This window comes from Brachionichthys hirsutus, chromosome 18 (assembly GCF_040956055.1).
Source record: "Brachionichthys hirsutus isolate HB-005 chromosome 18, CSIRO-AGI_Bhir_v1, whole genome shotgun sequence".
In the NCBI taxonomy this organism is placed as follows: domain Eukaryota; kingdom Metazoa; phylum Chordata; class Actinopteri; order Lophiiformes; family Brachionichthyidae; genus Brachionichthys; species Brachionichthys hirsutus.
In genome coordinates this window covers 6,501,557-6,516,745 of record NC_090914.1, presented here as the reverse complement: position 1 = coordinate 6,516,745, position 15,189 = coordinate 6,501,557, and the positions used below count along the sequence as shown (strand labels likewise).

The 15,189-nt window shown below is 43.2% G+C and overlaps 1 protein-coding gene across 1 annotated transcript in view; it reads right to left on the bottom strand.

Annotated features, from left to right (window-relative positions):
- Positions 1–14,882, bottom strand: part of kidins220a (kinase D-interacting substrate 220a) — a 39,877-nt gene extending 24,995 nt beyond the window's left edge. The window contains exons 1-22 of the mRNA XM_068752444.1: positions 14,751–14,882; positions 13,919–14,017; positions 13,197–13,295; positions 12,189–12,287; positions 11,832–11,930; positions 11,655–11,753; positions 11,210–11,407; positions 11,010–11,108; positions 10,580–10,678; positions 10,263–10,361; positions 10,000–10,177; positions 9,751–9,915; positions 9,497–9,676; positions 9,084–9,249; positions 8,843–8,994; positions 8,221–8,321; positions 7,927–8,112; positions 7,106–7,246; positions 6,448–6,685; positions 6,247–6,338; positions 5,421–5,565; positions 5,096–5,258 (exon numbers count right to left, since the gene is read on the bottom strand). Coding sequence (XP_068608545.1) covers positions 5,096–5,258; positions 5,421–5,565; positions 6,247–6,338; positions 6,448–6,685; positions 7,106–7,246; positions 7,927–8,112; positions 8,221–8,321; positions 8,843–8,994; positions 9,084–9,249; positions 9,497–9,676; positions 9,751–9,915; positions 10,000–10,177; positions 10,263–10,361; positions 10,580–10,678; positions 11,010–11,108; positions 11,210–11,407; positions 11,655–11,753; positions 11,832–11,930; positions 12,189–12,287; positions 13,197–13,295; positions 13,919–14,017; positions 14,751–14,882 — 3,029 coding nt within the window. The remainder of the gene's footprint in view (positions 1–5,095; positions 5,259–5,420; positions 5,566–6,246; positions 6,339–6,447; positions 6,686–7,105; positions 7,247–7,926; positions 8,113–8,220; positions 8,322–8,842; positions 8,995–9,083; positions 9,250–9,496; positions 9,677–9,750; positions 9,916–9,999; positions 10,178–10,262; positions 10,362–10,579; positions 10,679–11,009; positions 11,109–11,209; positions 11,408–11,654; positions 11,754–11,831; positions 11,931–12,188; positions 12,288–13,196; positions 13,296–13,918; positions 14,018–14,750) is intronic.
- Between the last annotated feature and the right edge of the window lie 307 nt (positions 14,883–15,189).

Sequence of the window (15,189 nt, the reverse complement as noted above, 5' to 3'; positions counted from 1 at the left end):
TTGAGCATTTGATGTGCATCTCTGTAGAATTGAAAGTATTAAGAATGTGAGGGGAATACAAACAAGAGGCAGTGTGGCAATGAATACTTTTCTTATCAGGGAAAGAAATTTCCATAAGTATTAATCATAGCAAAAGAATAGTATCTCGCAATTTTTTCAGCAAGATACGCAAGAGCTTATTATAATACTCCACAATGGGAATTCACTGACACAAGCTTTTATCTTGGAATATAATTGCAACTGAATTACAATAATAGTGACAATTAAAATAATCCTGAAAGAGAAGAAAGTGTCATCTCAATGTTTCAGTACTTGGACTAAGAGTCTCTTTAGTCAAAGACTCCATTTCCAGGCTACATATTCTCTCAGAGTGCGATTATATATAGAAAAGTTAGAAGTGTCTGAGAAGTACTGAGATAGCAGCTTGTCAATCTGCAAGAGAGGGACTGGGAAATAGGGAAGCGAAGAGAGAGGTGGCTAATTATTCACGTGATGGAAACAGTGAAAAGGGCTTAAAAAGCATCACACCTTTACCTGACAACATTTTCTCTGCAGTGTTCTGCTTCCGACACCGTGGAATTACAAGCACTTGTATGTGTGCAAGTTTATTTGTGCATATGTGTGTTTGTGTGCGTGCATGCACGTCTGCTGAATGCAGCCTGAATCTCAGGGCCTGATTAGTTACACTGGATTCCCAGAGGAGTCGGTGGTGACATATGTTCTTGCACTGGTGCGAGAGCTGGGTGTGCACGCGTGTGCGCGCATCTGCTGCATGTGCATGACACGGACGAGTTGTATCGTGGCAAAAAGTGTTCGCATGTGGGTTTGTTTCAGTTACAGCATGAATGCATTTTACATGTGTGCGTGTGAGTAAGTGTGGATATGTGTATGGCAACAGTTTGTTTGCAATCTGTGTTTGTGTGGGGGCGTGTGATAAACAGAGGATTCAGGTGGAGCGCCAGAAACACACTCTTGAGTGTTTCGGGGGCATTCTGGCACACGCAGGGCACCAGATGTCAGAGCAGAGCAGGAACCTGCTCAGCGGACCAGTGACACTTTTTAATGTAGAGCTGAAAACAGGATCTGGATGTCCAGGAATACACTCTCTCTCTCGCTCTCTCTCTTGCTCTCTCGGGGGGGCTGAACTGACGCTGCCCCTTTACGTCATTTGGCCCAAATGTGTTCGACCCGCAAGTAAAAAAAAAAAAAACAGCACTATTTATATTACAAAAAAACCAATACTTGGAAACATTGACTGAAACTGTCAACTGCAGACTGAAGAGCATTTAAAAAGTGACTGAAGGTGTGTCCGGTGATTATCAGAGTGCTGCAACTTACCGTCTACTGTCTAGTTACCTTACAGGACGTTTGAGTTGTGGAGGGGCTGACCCACAACTAAATCCCTTGAAAGTGCAAAATAACTTGTGTATCTGTGCAGCAATTTGGATCTGCTTCAGAATTTTATTGTTCCGAGTTGAATCCCTCCACCATATTTCATTAAAATCAGACCAGCAGTTTTTCTACAATCCTGCAAACAAACAAATAAACAAACAAGGCTAAATATAATGTAATGACTAAACGACATAAAGGAAATAAAAAAATACAAATGTTAAAAAGTCCATTAGCAGTCATTGGAAATGGCAGGCCTGCTTTAAAGCAATAACCATGCAGCGGAAGATAGCTTAGTTAGACGCAGCCATTTAGGCTCTAATGGCAGCTAAAACAAGGAACAACTGACTCCTGAGAAGAGGCAGGGAAGAAATGATAATGCTGAGAATGATGGTCACAAGGCTGCAGGCTCCAAATTCAATTTGCTAGTGACAAAAAAAAAAAACAGATTTAGAGTTGTTAATTTGATGACTAAAAATACAGAGGTCGGTTCAAAACACTTGTTTTGTTTTCTGTTCTGTTTCTGTCAGTGTTCTGGGGAGGCCACGTTGCTGGCTCACTGCTCGAGGTGTAATTGTGTAAGCGTCCCTGCAGAACTAGTGAGACAAACATTTTAGTTACACTTTGCATGTGTGTAAGCTTGATTTCTTTCAGCCAATAACTCCTACAGACAGCAGCTCTTTCCCCCTGCATTACTCGAGGCAGCCCCTTGTCTTGCTGTTAATGATAGAAATCGCTGAGGTTATTAACGGATTACACATTCTACATCAGATTAGAAGGGCAGTACTGGCCCCCTACCTGTACAGGAATTAGCACTACAGATTTCTCTTCATGCTGTGTGCAACATTGACACTTTACAGTCCACCATGGATGCTTGTTATTTGGTTAAAAACATATTTTAACTGGTTTATACAAATTATTTTTCATGTGAGATGTGCAATCATCTATATATAAATATGTATTTATCTTTTATGGGAGGAGCGACAAAAATATTTGATTTCTTTCTTTTATTTTTTAAGCTAGGACATTTCTCCATCTTTAAGTGATTGTTAAAAGAAATCTATGTTTGTTTACGGAATAAAATACATTCATTTATAAGGCAAATTTAGATATGAAAGTGTCATATTATTTATTAAGTGTTTTAAACAATGTGTAATGAACTGATTTCTTCAATCTAGCAAAACCACAGCAAGGGAGGGTTTACCAAATGGACACTGTCACAAACGTAAAAGATCAAGCCAGGATCAAGCATGCATTTTTATTCTTAGCCTTAAAAGGATTTATCTGTAAAACACCATATCTGTGGTGAGCTGTAGCCCACTACGCTGCACGAATCCTTACAAAGAGGAGAGGAGAGGAAGTCCCGGCCGCCTTGTGACTGAGATGCAGGGCGACAGTTGACCTATAAGGGGCTGACTTACCCCGTGTTCACTTCACCACTAATATATTCACTTAGTAACGCTCAGGGGAGTGCAGCTCTGCACAAACGCATATGCGTCTGAAATGCAAACAAAGCACATGCATGAGGTCTGAACTTTCTTTTGTGGTTTTGTAGTGAACAAATTAAACAAAAACATTTCAACCATAACTAACAGAGAACAGGAAGTGCTCTACTGGTTGAGTCTAAGGAATGAAATGTGATATATGTGCACGTGCTGAACATACGCCGCTAAAGTGGGAAGTAGAGTATCTATCCACTTTTCAAGCAGACAGTCAAGAGAAATTAACCTGAGGTTCAGAGACCAGTCAAGTGCTCGTCCTTTGCAAAGGGGACAACGTATGAAAATAGGAACACGAGAAAGAGGAAGAAAAGAGCACACAGAGGCCTGAGTCTTATCAGCGGAAGATCACTACAAGAGATAAGGCCTCTAGGCGAGCCGCTGTGTTTGGCATGTTTGAGTCTTCCTGTCATCATCATTAGGGCCACAGAGCAGCCATTCGGAAAGACATCGAGAGAAAAGCAAGATAAGGGAAGGCAGGACCGCCGGTCAGAAACAAGATGGCTCCATTAAGTTGAATGAAGAGTGTAAACCCAATTCCACGAAGCAGTAAATTCATTTACAGCTAGACTGTTAGCTGCAGAGACCCACAAGAATATTATGGCTGTCGTAGTACACAATCATATTTTCCTGTATTACTTTCACTTGTAATAATGGTAAAACTAAACACGATGAAAAAACATGAATCAGAGAAGTGTAGGGAAACGTATCATTGTGTAGATTAACAAATACAAGAGGCAACAATCCTCACACCTTATAAAGTAATCAAACCTGTACTCTGCCGCCCCTCCCCCCACCCCAACCCAATGCTGTACGACACCACGAAACACGGCATTGCCGCATAAAAACTAAAAGGTAATGCCCATTGTTCTTTAAAAACGAAGTCAAATGAGACAGCAATTTGCCTTTGAGAAGAGGGAGGGAGGGTTTGTCTCCTAAATCTAGCTGGCTGATTGGCTGACAGTAACGGTCTCTGACACCTCACTGCCGCAGGAGTCATAGTCGCTAGTGTATTGTGACAGAGTGCAACCTTTAAAGGCCAGCGACTGATGCACAACAGCACCCAAACCCAGCGGCTCCGCCCGTGTCGGTTCTCGTCCTCTCATCTGTCGTGAACATGCCGAGAAGAATCCGCGTTCGCAAACACACAACGGCATGAGCAGTCATACTGTTTACACGCACACAGATAGGAGACCTTTCCATCGCCGCGCAACCACAGACATCCGAGTCTCATTTGTCTTCTGACCAGTGATGAGGAATTGTGTCCCTCAGCAACCCGGAGAAGTCCGAGCAATAATGCAGACATCATTTGTCTTTTGAGTTATGATGATCGCAATTTGTCTGTCAGTGCCAGTTAGTGCGGCCGTCATTTCCATAGACAGAAACTGTGGACTAACGCAAAGCAAGAGCCTGTACTGCCACCTGCTGGTCGAACCTGTTTATGTCACCATTTCTTTAAATCATCCATACACAGAAGCATTCACCAAGGATATGTGCTTTGGCCAATATTTTTCATTATTACTATTTACTGTATACAGTACACTCTTTTTAGGCAACATTTGAGATGTATTATTATTTAATATTATCGTCATGTAAAGGCCATGCAATTACTCTAACCAGTAAAATGACAAACAAAACTAGGCAATTAATCAAACTTCAGGCACGTATTCATGACATAAACGTTGCTAAGCTTTAAAAATATTAAGCTAGAGCTACCATGGATGGCCTTATCCTGGCCTCCAGCACCACTGCGGTGAAATGATTAATGGACTGTTTATTTTGTGCAATTCTACTCTGACTAATCATTTAATATGCTTTACAAGACAAGGCAGCATTGAGCCACACATATCCATCCAGTAATGGAAGCGCAGAGGAGGAATAGCTCTTCTTACACCAATGGGGGGGCCACTGGAATCAATTGGGGTCCTTTGTCTTGCAAAGTCAAATTTGACTTAAAACAGTTTTTTTTTTTAACACTGTGCATCTAAAGCTAAACTAACTTCCATTTCATCTTGTGTTAACGGTAGCTCCAGTCTGCTACTGTTACGTTCAAAATGAAAGACGAAGAAACTGAAGGAAAAAAGGCTAAATCAAGAAAACAAATGATTTGTTTTAAACTAGAGAAAAAGAAGCTACATAATGCAAAGAATGTGAATCTGTATTCCTTCTCCATCAGAGACGTGATGAAGAGGAGATTGTATCTGCACCTCTCATAGATGGTCTTCAGAGAGACTTCAGAGGAAATACCCTCCGTCTCTTCCAAAAACAGGATGATCCATGAAGTCCTGTAGGGCCACTCTTCTGTCAGGTTTATCCACGATGCCAGTCGGTCCCAGTTAAAGATGATCTGATTGGCCCTCAATAGACGACCTGTCAATCATAAGATAAAGGATTAGTGGTCTCAGAGGTCACTGCTCTGGTCTTTCTTCCAACTTCCCAGAGAAAACAAACCTAGCAATCATGCAGTAATTTCTGAAACTCCTGTCTTGTTCTTTAATCTTTTTATGATCTATTAAAGAGTTTATTCCTTACCTGTGATAGAAACAATGTTGAGCAGCCTCCTCATGGTCTGTGGGCTGATGTCGCTAAACCAGTCCTCAGTCACCAACAGCTTGGTTAGGTCAAAAGACATCTGTCTGGTGACGGTCCTCTGCATCTGCCGACGTCGGTATGTGTCCTTCAAGAAGTCAAAACAAATGATAAAATGCACATTAAAAAACCGTCATGTCATCAGCTGGCATCCAGCGAGTCTCTAAGATTGTGGTCAAGGACAAATAAGAAGAGAACACCACCTAATAATAAGGGGGTCAAAGGTTAGAACTAATAATAAGGGTTACTGGTAAACCCGGGGAACAAACATGTGAAGCACACTTACAAGAGAGGGAGGTGGAAAGGAGGGCAGGAGGGGTAAAGAGAAGGTCTCACAGAAGGAGAGGGGGGGGGGGGGGGCATCAGCAGCAGAGTCACTTAGCCTCCTGCCAGCAGACCTGGTGCCAGTGTTTTGTCATAAGGACCCACCGCTGCTCGACCTCGTCATTAGGCGGAGGCAGTGCAGCAGGAAGGATAAACAGTCATTACATCAATTAAACCAGGAACCTTGGCTGCACACCGGGCACCTTTCTCTTCCAAGCGCGTCTCCTTCTGTCCTCTGGCCTGTGCACTGGCTGCCAACAACCCCCCACCCCCAGTGAGGGTTACCAAGGCAGTACCAGTACTTCTAACCCTGGTTGTCTATTCATGTTTTTGAGATCTAAAAGCATTTTAACATCCATTTTCCAGCTTTGTGATATTTCTGTCTAACGTGTTAACATATTGATCATTGCGCCATAAGAATAAACTCAAACTGAATATTGGTTACCCTGCGGTTTAGGGCATTCTTGCTGCCAAACCTGGCCTGGTCTTGGGCTAGACTGGTCTGTGATAGCTTCCTGTCCGTATCTTCATGCCATCCTGGGAGAGACATACGAGGACACAACAACAGGCTGATAAGAAACCAAAAACGTCTATCCAAAATTGTGTGCATATAATACAATATACGTATATTAGCACTTGTCCTTACCCTCAGTGGACAATGCCTCTCCATTGGTGGGGGCTTCCATGCAGAGCTTCTTAGACGTACTAAGACCTCTACTGTTTAGGAATACAGGCAGGTGAACGATGTTCCTCATGTAGTCATGGCCGTTGATGTTGGAGTCTCTCAGCACACTGTTGAGGTTTTGGTTGATGGCTTTGATGATAATATGGGGGTCACTGGCAAAAATTGAGATAAATGGGCCTTTGGAGAAGAGAACCCGCACCTGGAGGAGGACGAGAATGATGAGATAACCGATTTTGGTATCGTGTATAACCTAAGAATTGGATTTCAAAGCTGACAATTGTTTCAGAGTGACTGGGGAGTGCTTACAGAGATGAGGAGATTAAATTAGCACAGGAGGTTGCCATCTTCTCTGGGCTTACTTCATTAAATAATAACATTTGGCTAAAGGAAATTTTATTATAGCAGCTGGCTGAGTGGAGCTGACGCAGCTGGGAACACCAGGATGGATGCGTAGTACTAGAAAGGTGTGGGACTGTGTGTCCAGATAAAAGACCCACTGAAAGTTAAGACCACATGGCAGCTGGAAAATGTCATTCCTTCATATTATCTTGTTATAAGCAAAAAAGGACGCTGCGCTCATCACTTCCGTCCCCACACAACAAATCACGTGCAAACACACCGTGTCCAACATCTGCAGCACTTTGTCCTGCTCACAGGCATCCAGTCCATCGATGATGACGGCCATGCGTGTCTGGTTCTGGGTAAATCCATCAATTGCTTTGGCCATTTTTGATATCAACTCCACCTCATGTTTTAAAACCTGGTAAAAGGAAAGGGGGGAAAAAAGGTTTAGACTTGTTAATTGTTAAGGTTTATGTGACTTGAAAGAGAACGATATTGAATTAGAATTAAAGCTGCAAAAAATATCCTGAACATATTCAAGACTTTAAAATATTTAAATTCAGTGTTTGAAAGTTTCAAATCTATTCAGCAAAGGTTTTACAAGACTGGAAGTGCAAATCTCTCAAGGAATGGGAACCAGAATCCGAACAGATGGAGTGGGCAATGTAATCCGTCTCCACAGCTTCCCACTGAATACAGCTGGACCGGGAATGCAATATATGCATCTAAATTTAGCAGGGGTGTCCGTAAAGAGCTGACTGTCTGGCCCTCAGGCCAGGGTTTAAGAAAGATTTGGGGTTTGATTGGGCACCACCAATTTTTTTATCACTGTGAATATATTACATGTCTATTGCAAACATTTCCAAGTGAAATTCTACTTGACCATTTTTGTGGCAGAGGATTGTAGACATTCCATTCTTTGAACTTTTCCTTGTAAGCCTCACAATACTTTAAATGTTTTACGTAATCCTACAAAGACATTTGCATGAGATTTCAGGCTTACAATTTGAGAAATATGAAATTATATCAGTTGCTTAATCATCATCAAAGATTTTCTTCCATCCTTAATACAACACTATTACGAGTGTCGTATCCCACCTTCATAAATCCTTCACTCTTGAGTTTATGCAGGTGGTTGGCGGCACCGTGAAGCCGCTTCCTCTGAGAGTTGAGGACAGAGTCAGCCACCTGCCACCAGGTTCTACAGTTGAGCAGCAAGGCCAGCCCAACCACACTGGCCATGGCAATCAGCACTGCATTCACTGTTAAGTTTTCAGAGTCGACCTGAGAAATGAAAGCATTGAAACATAATTAATTATTAATTAAGGGGATCCAGGGATGAATTGTCTTTGTATTTAAATCTAGATTCCCCAGCTTGTTACTCTAACACACCTTAAAGATGGCCAGCAGAGCCATACCAGTGATCAAGCATCCCAGTGTCAAGGCAAACAGGATGAAGGATGGAACGCAACAGGTTTTCTTCCACTTCTTACCTGGGTTTGAGAGGAAGATAGAAGACAAGAAATGAGATTAACTTTGAAATTACTACAACCTTCACAAATTCTAGATATATACACCGTAATAGTAGCGTAACAGTAGTGCAAAACAGCAACAGCAGCACAGTGGAACAAGCACAGAGCGTCCCTTCCGAGTCCCAGATCACTGCAAGGGAACGACTGCTTTCACAGCTCTGGGGAAGAAGCTGTTCCAAATTAAGATCTTTAGAGGATCTATGTCGTAAATATATAAAAGTCTGAACAGGGAATTTTAAGTTCCAATATTTCATCAAGATCCATCTGTAACCTTTTGAGTTATTTTGCTAAAAGACAGACAAACAAACCAACGCCGGCAATTCTATTTTCTCAGTCTCATTCTATTTTTTTAATTGGTGCAACAAGAAACCAGTGAAAACAAACCTCATTAAAAGGGACCTGGTCATCCATTTTTCAGCCATTAACCAATGATAATGCATGTTCATGTTTGCAGCTGTAAGATTCTAGTTAAATTAAATCACCTTGGACTCCACTGCTCTTGAAAACCCTGAAAAGCCTGGCAGCCAGGAAGCCAAACTCCCTCTCACAGGCATCTGAGAGCGTGGCAATCATTTCAGCCATGGAAGTCTCTCCTCCAACGCTGGACAGACGGTTATAATCCGTGAACAAAAACCTGTGTGACAAAGAAAGAAAAACAATGCGTCAGTTCATTAAGTTATATAGCAAAATGCAGGTGTGTGTGTGTGTGTGTGTGTGACGCACCTCACAGGTAGTGCACGGGTGGTCTGCTCAGGAAGTTCAGGGGGGTTGACAAACATCAGTTTGAGCAGCAGCTCCAGGTAACCGACCTGACGAGCCAGGCGTGTGCTGATGGCCCACGCCCAGTTCCAGTTCTCCCTCTCACGTCGACTCCCAAAGTAAGCCAACACTGAGGACAGCAAATTATTATTAATTCAGGTAAACACGTGTATAAACATTACTATTTAATCCCTTTGAAATTCCTTTTGTTGTCCTTAAAACAGAATATAGTAAAAAAAAAAAATGCCATTATGTATTTCAACCAATTCCCAAGAGCATGCTCCTTCTACAGTGCAGGTCATTGACAACAGAATGTCATTACAGTCATCAGATATCACAACAGCATTGCATTTCTTTCTCTAGATTTGTCTTCACACCGAAAAATATGTAGAGCAGGGCAAGGAGGCTGAGGGAGATGGAAATTGCCAGCTTGGGATCCACAGTGAAGCAGAGAACAACGGCCACCGAGCTGCACAGGAGCAGCGTGAGGAAGACGACCAGCCAAGAGAACTGGAACAATGGCTCTATTTGCTGACCTGCAAAGGTCTTCATCTCATCTGTGAGACAAAAAAAGAAGGGAATCAAAACAGTATCTTATGACAGATATTGAGACTCCTGTGATTTGACTAACCCTCCAGCTTCTTGAGGAGGAACGACTTGCCGCTGCCCCACTGAGCGTACAGTCCAACACAGATAGGCGGCTGCATGGTGGGCTCACTGAGGATGTCTGCTAGAGCGCTGCTATACAGGTCATAGCCCAACATGTCTCCATCTGACTCAGAGGGGGAGAGGTGCTCTGGAAGAGAAGTGCAGAAGATAAACAGTGCAGAAGTGCAGTTTAATCTTTTTGGGTATGAGCTTTTTGATTAATGGGTCATACTTGCTCCAAATATCTGAGTGAGGATGCTTTTCTGGTGGGTACAGTCAATGTTGTATGGCGTCTCTCCAGCTTTATTGGGCCGGTAAAGCAGGCGGCCATCTTTAGGGTTCCTCAACAGCAGCTCAGCCAACTTTCGGCTTCGCCCTCGAATGGCAATGTGGAGTGGCGTGTCTCCTTTCTGAGTGGAACAAAATAACAAAAGGTTCAAAAACATGCAACTAAATAAACACCACTATAATGCGCAAGTGTGTTTTAAAAAGTACCTTGTCCAATGCAGACACCTTTGCTCCTTTGTCCAGCAGAAGCTCCACTATCTCTATGTTCCTCATCTTTGTGGCTTTGATGAGTGGAGTCTCTCCGTCCTATAATTCAAAAATGCACAACAGACACATTGTTATTAGTTATGGATGGTGGCTTTGTAGGTAGGGTCTGTAGTATATTATATTATACTCTTTGCCTATGTTCATATTTTTATAATTTGCATACAACATTGTAGACACAAGAGGACTAATACAAGTAAAGATAAGACAGTTTTTGTCCTTTTACTTATTTACTACTGGGTGCGGTGTTCCAGGCGTACCTTAGTGCAGCTCTCGGTGTCAGGGTTACACTGGAGAATGTCTCTGACAATGGTAGCGTTGCCTTTCTCCACTGCCCAGTAGAGGGCAGTCTTTCCATCCTGACGTAGAAAAACAGGCAAAAAAAACTGTGATCTTCAGAAAGTGAGGTGTCGGAAATACAAACAGGCAATCATGCAGAATTATGTGCAAAGCTGAGAATGCAGTGCATTATATGTGTGTAAAGTATGTGTATAGTGTGTTGTAAAACTCATGGGGCATGTGGATGTGCCTGCTTATATTGCAATAATACTTACTTGTGTATATTCATGTACTTAAAAAATAAACAGATTACATTTCAGGTCAGAAACAAAAGCTAGAGAACACAAAAGGGCCTCCTGCGGTCTTTGAAACATCAACAAGGCTGCAAAACAGTGAGCGATGAGTTCCCACCTGGCCCCTGACATCAATATCTGCATATTTGTTCAGCAGAGCTCGGGCAATCTCCACATGACCTCCTCTCACTGCTCCTATCAACATTGTTTCCCCACTCTAAACAAGACCAGGAAAAAAAGAAAAGTAGACACATACGAGTTGTTTTTCCAGTCACACTGTTTTTCATATCAGTCGTTCTTCCTCTGAACAGGCCTCACCCTGTCTAGGATATTGACATAGGTCCCGGCGTCCAGCAGGTCCTGGACAATCTCAGTGTGTCCCTCCTTAGCAGCAGTGGCCAGGGCTGTGCTGCCATCTTTGTCCGTCATGTTAACGTTAGGGTTCGTCTTCAGCAGCTCCTTGACTACCTCTGTATAGCCGCCTTTAACCGCCACAATCAAAGCCGTCATCGAGTTCTGAAAAGACACAGAAAGAGAACACCTTCGTCTAACTTTTAACATGACTGGAAGTAGCACCGATGCGCTGGGTCCCAGGTTGAGTTATTTCATGTTGCACGTTGGTGCTCATGACCATTAAACCGGGATCGTGTGAAATCAAACTGTGTAAAGTTTGTTAGATTTTAGAGCGAGGGTATCAGGTCTCTTTTGAGCATTATGGATTAATACTTATCAACCATTTGCAGCAAATGCACCACTATCTTACCGCTCCTTCCTGGTCCACATCCGCTCCATTTGCCAGTAGATGCATCACACTGTCATAGTGGCCTTTCCTGGCTGCCCATATCAGAGGAGTGGTGCCATACTATGAGGGAAAAGATAATAAGTCCCCACCCAAAGAAAGAGATATAAAGGAGTCATCCTTACGTCGGTATGTAGTTACCTTGTCTGAGCAGTTGACCTTGGCGCCGTGCTGCAGCAGGAGATGGACGATCTCAGCATGGCCTCGACCTGCCGCCCAGATAATGGGGTAGACGCTGTACTGTTGAGGCAGAGGACACTAATGATCAGTGTCAGCTCTGCGGCTGTGCTAACATTAGCGCTGCGCATGACGACAGAAACAGAAGATGATGAGGCCTCAGACTCCGAAGATGAAGAACATGCTTGCGGGTACTCCCATTTCACAGGTTTTAATGCTCGTATAGATACATAAAAACAGTGAGAGTGCAGTGGAGAAGGTCGGTTTGCTGTGGTGACCCCTGACAGGACGGGCCAAAAGAAAAAAGAAAAGTCTCAGTACCTGACCAGTGATGTTGGGATTAGCTCCTTTATCCAAGAGCAGCTCAGCCACATCTGTACATCCTTTATAAGCAGCCCACATGAGAGCAGTCCATCCTCCCTGAGGGAACATACACAGACCAGCGTTGCATTAATCATAAACAAATATGAGAGTAGCATTGTCTAAATATTGAAATATACTACGTGCATGTAATAATGTGGATGGGAAAATTATTTTTTGCAGTTGTGGTAAAAGACAGACTATTAAAAAACGGTGTGACACTCTTTCCAGTGGGTGAACTAAGTCACACGCTGTGGTTTATTATAATCCCACTGTGATGACTGGGATCGGTCCGGCGCCGCTTAGACACGTCCTGCACAGCACTGAGTCAGTCACTTCCATAAAGTCAAAAAAAGATGAGGATTAAACTTACATGTCCTGTCATACATCATAAAATAGTGAATGGAAAAAATGTGTTACTGATATCTAATGCATCACTTTCTTCCCACATTGAGGCGCTTTGCTCATCAGTTTAAAATTAATGGGATTTCTGGCTGCTGGAAATTCACATTGCCTCTCAAACACAAATAATACAGAGCATGTTTCGCTCCAGGTAATAAAATGTATGTCTCAGCAGCATGCCGACAATATTGTGCACATGCATGTACAGGTTGGCTGACCGACACAGCAAGACTACAGAGATTCTGTCCAGATCCAGACCCCAAGATGAAATCAAATCCCATCCCCATGCGGAGAGAACAGTGCACGGTAAATAGGATTACTACTAGAAGTGAGCCATTACACATACAGTAATTCCATTTTCTGTCCATTTCGTGGATAATGGATCATCCAGTGCAACCAACACAGGCATCACCATATTTTTCAAAACCTTTAATGACCATAAAATCAAGGTATCAAAACAAAATCAGAGTCTGCGTAGGGTGAGTCATGGGGTTGCCATAGCAGGATTTGTAATTTTTTTTTAATGAATACACCCCAGTGTCTTAAATTCTCATTTAACATTCTCACCATGTCTCGATGTTCCAGGTTAGCATTGTTCTCCAGCAGCTCTCTCACCACCTCGATGTGACCCTCCTTAGATGCCGAGATCAAGGCCGTCCAGCAGTCCTGCTCACATGGACAACATTTTACCCTCGGGAACACCAAAACCAGCTGTCTGCCTGAACTTTAAAGCCACTGTACCTACCAGCTGGTCATACCAGGTGCTCATAGGAACACGGTGTCGCATGGACATGAAGAACAACAGCGAGCAAAAGCTCTAACGCTTCTCCTGTCCCTCTTCTGTGTTAATGTGAGCTCAAGTTTTTAAGTGTGCAGTTTGTAATGGCAGGTTACGCACACGTGAGGTGTGGTGTGTGAGCGTGCAAGCGTATGTCCAAGTGGGAGGAGCATAATGCATGCGTGACATTGTGTGTGTGTGTGTGCGTGTGGGGGGGGGGGTCCTGAAAGAACAGGGTGTTGGCCAGCAAGGAGATCCTGTGATTTAGTCAAAAGTGCAACGGTAAAAGTGTGTAATAACTCATCATTACGGCTCGTGACAGCCATGACGAAGCCCGAGCGTGGCGAGTTCAGCAAGACGGAGCATCGAGGTCGCTCGTTCAACGATGCGTCCTTTCCGAACAGGATGATGCGGCTAAAATGATTGCGCTGTTTTGCCACCTGTGCCTCGCCTCCTGTGCCGTCCAACGGCGTGCGGATGTGCGTGTGAGGTCGTGCGTGAGCGTGCTTACAGCATCGTCCAAGTTAACGTTGGCTCCTCTCCTGATGAGCTCCTGCGCTATCTCCAAATTGCCCTGCTCAGCCGCCACCATCAGGGGAGTCTGTCCATTCTGGAACAGGGAGAGGGAAGGAACAGAGACTCTGTCATCAAATTTAGCACACCAACAAGGAAGTTAATGACACCGCTTTCTCAGCAACCCTCAGAGCATTCACTGGCAGGCAGAGATGTTATTTGATTAACTATAATCCTACAGTCTTAATGAAATGTTGCCTCTACAGAAAATTCTTTTAAACTGTTCAATTTAAGGGATAACGATCAAAAGCAGCAGTCTCTCAATACATTGGTGGCTCTAAGTATAATCATGTTGCATGATATCTTAGAAGCACGTCTCGAGCATACTGAATAGGGTACTAGCACTACGTGGTTGCAGCTCATTGCTATATAGGAAAGGCTGTCTGTAGGATTGCTTCCTTATAGTTTGTGACTCTTCATTGTGATACAAAATATTTCTTAGGTAGTGCGAACATCCTGTCTTTCTGCACGCCCATCTAAACTCTCAATTGTTCTTAAGGGTACGGAAATCTCAATCTTTGTTATTTTATTCAGAGGGTATTTGTATTACCTCAATTTTCTATATTTTCAGTAGCAATTTTGGTTAAAACAAGAGTTTTTCATGTTTTCTTACTTCCTTTTGTGTTTGTGGACTAAACAACAAAAACACACAGGAAAAGAATTCCTCCTTTTGCAGTTTCAACAGATTCTATTATCCCTTGTCTCACAAAATATTGATCACTAAGAACCTCTCATTACTTCAAATTCTGCACTGCTAACGAATGACTTACATCACTCCGGCTGTCCACGTCTTTAAACTTGTCCAAATGTGCTTTAATGGCAGCCAGGTTCTCCTCTTCCACATAGCCGAACAGACTCTGGACAGCCAGCGAGGTCATCTTCAGGGAGGTGGTGGTATCCATGGCTAACCTGGGACAACCACTGGACACCACCGTAGAGCGAGAGGAAAGGTCAGACACCGGTGTTATCTATCCGCTTGCACAACACGACTTGACGCGCCACCAAAAGAGAGGCCGAGTGGGTAAACAGAAGATGGGAAGAGGCTGTGGTGGACCTTTGAAGTCATGAAATGGAATAAACAAGTATCATCCAAAAACAGCTAACGCGCACAAACTCACGCATGTAAACAAAAAAGAGACTGCAGATGTCACAATAAATAACCACAGAAGAGTGCCCGAATGGAAAAACATGGAAATTCTGCTGCATTTG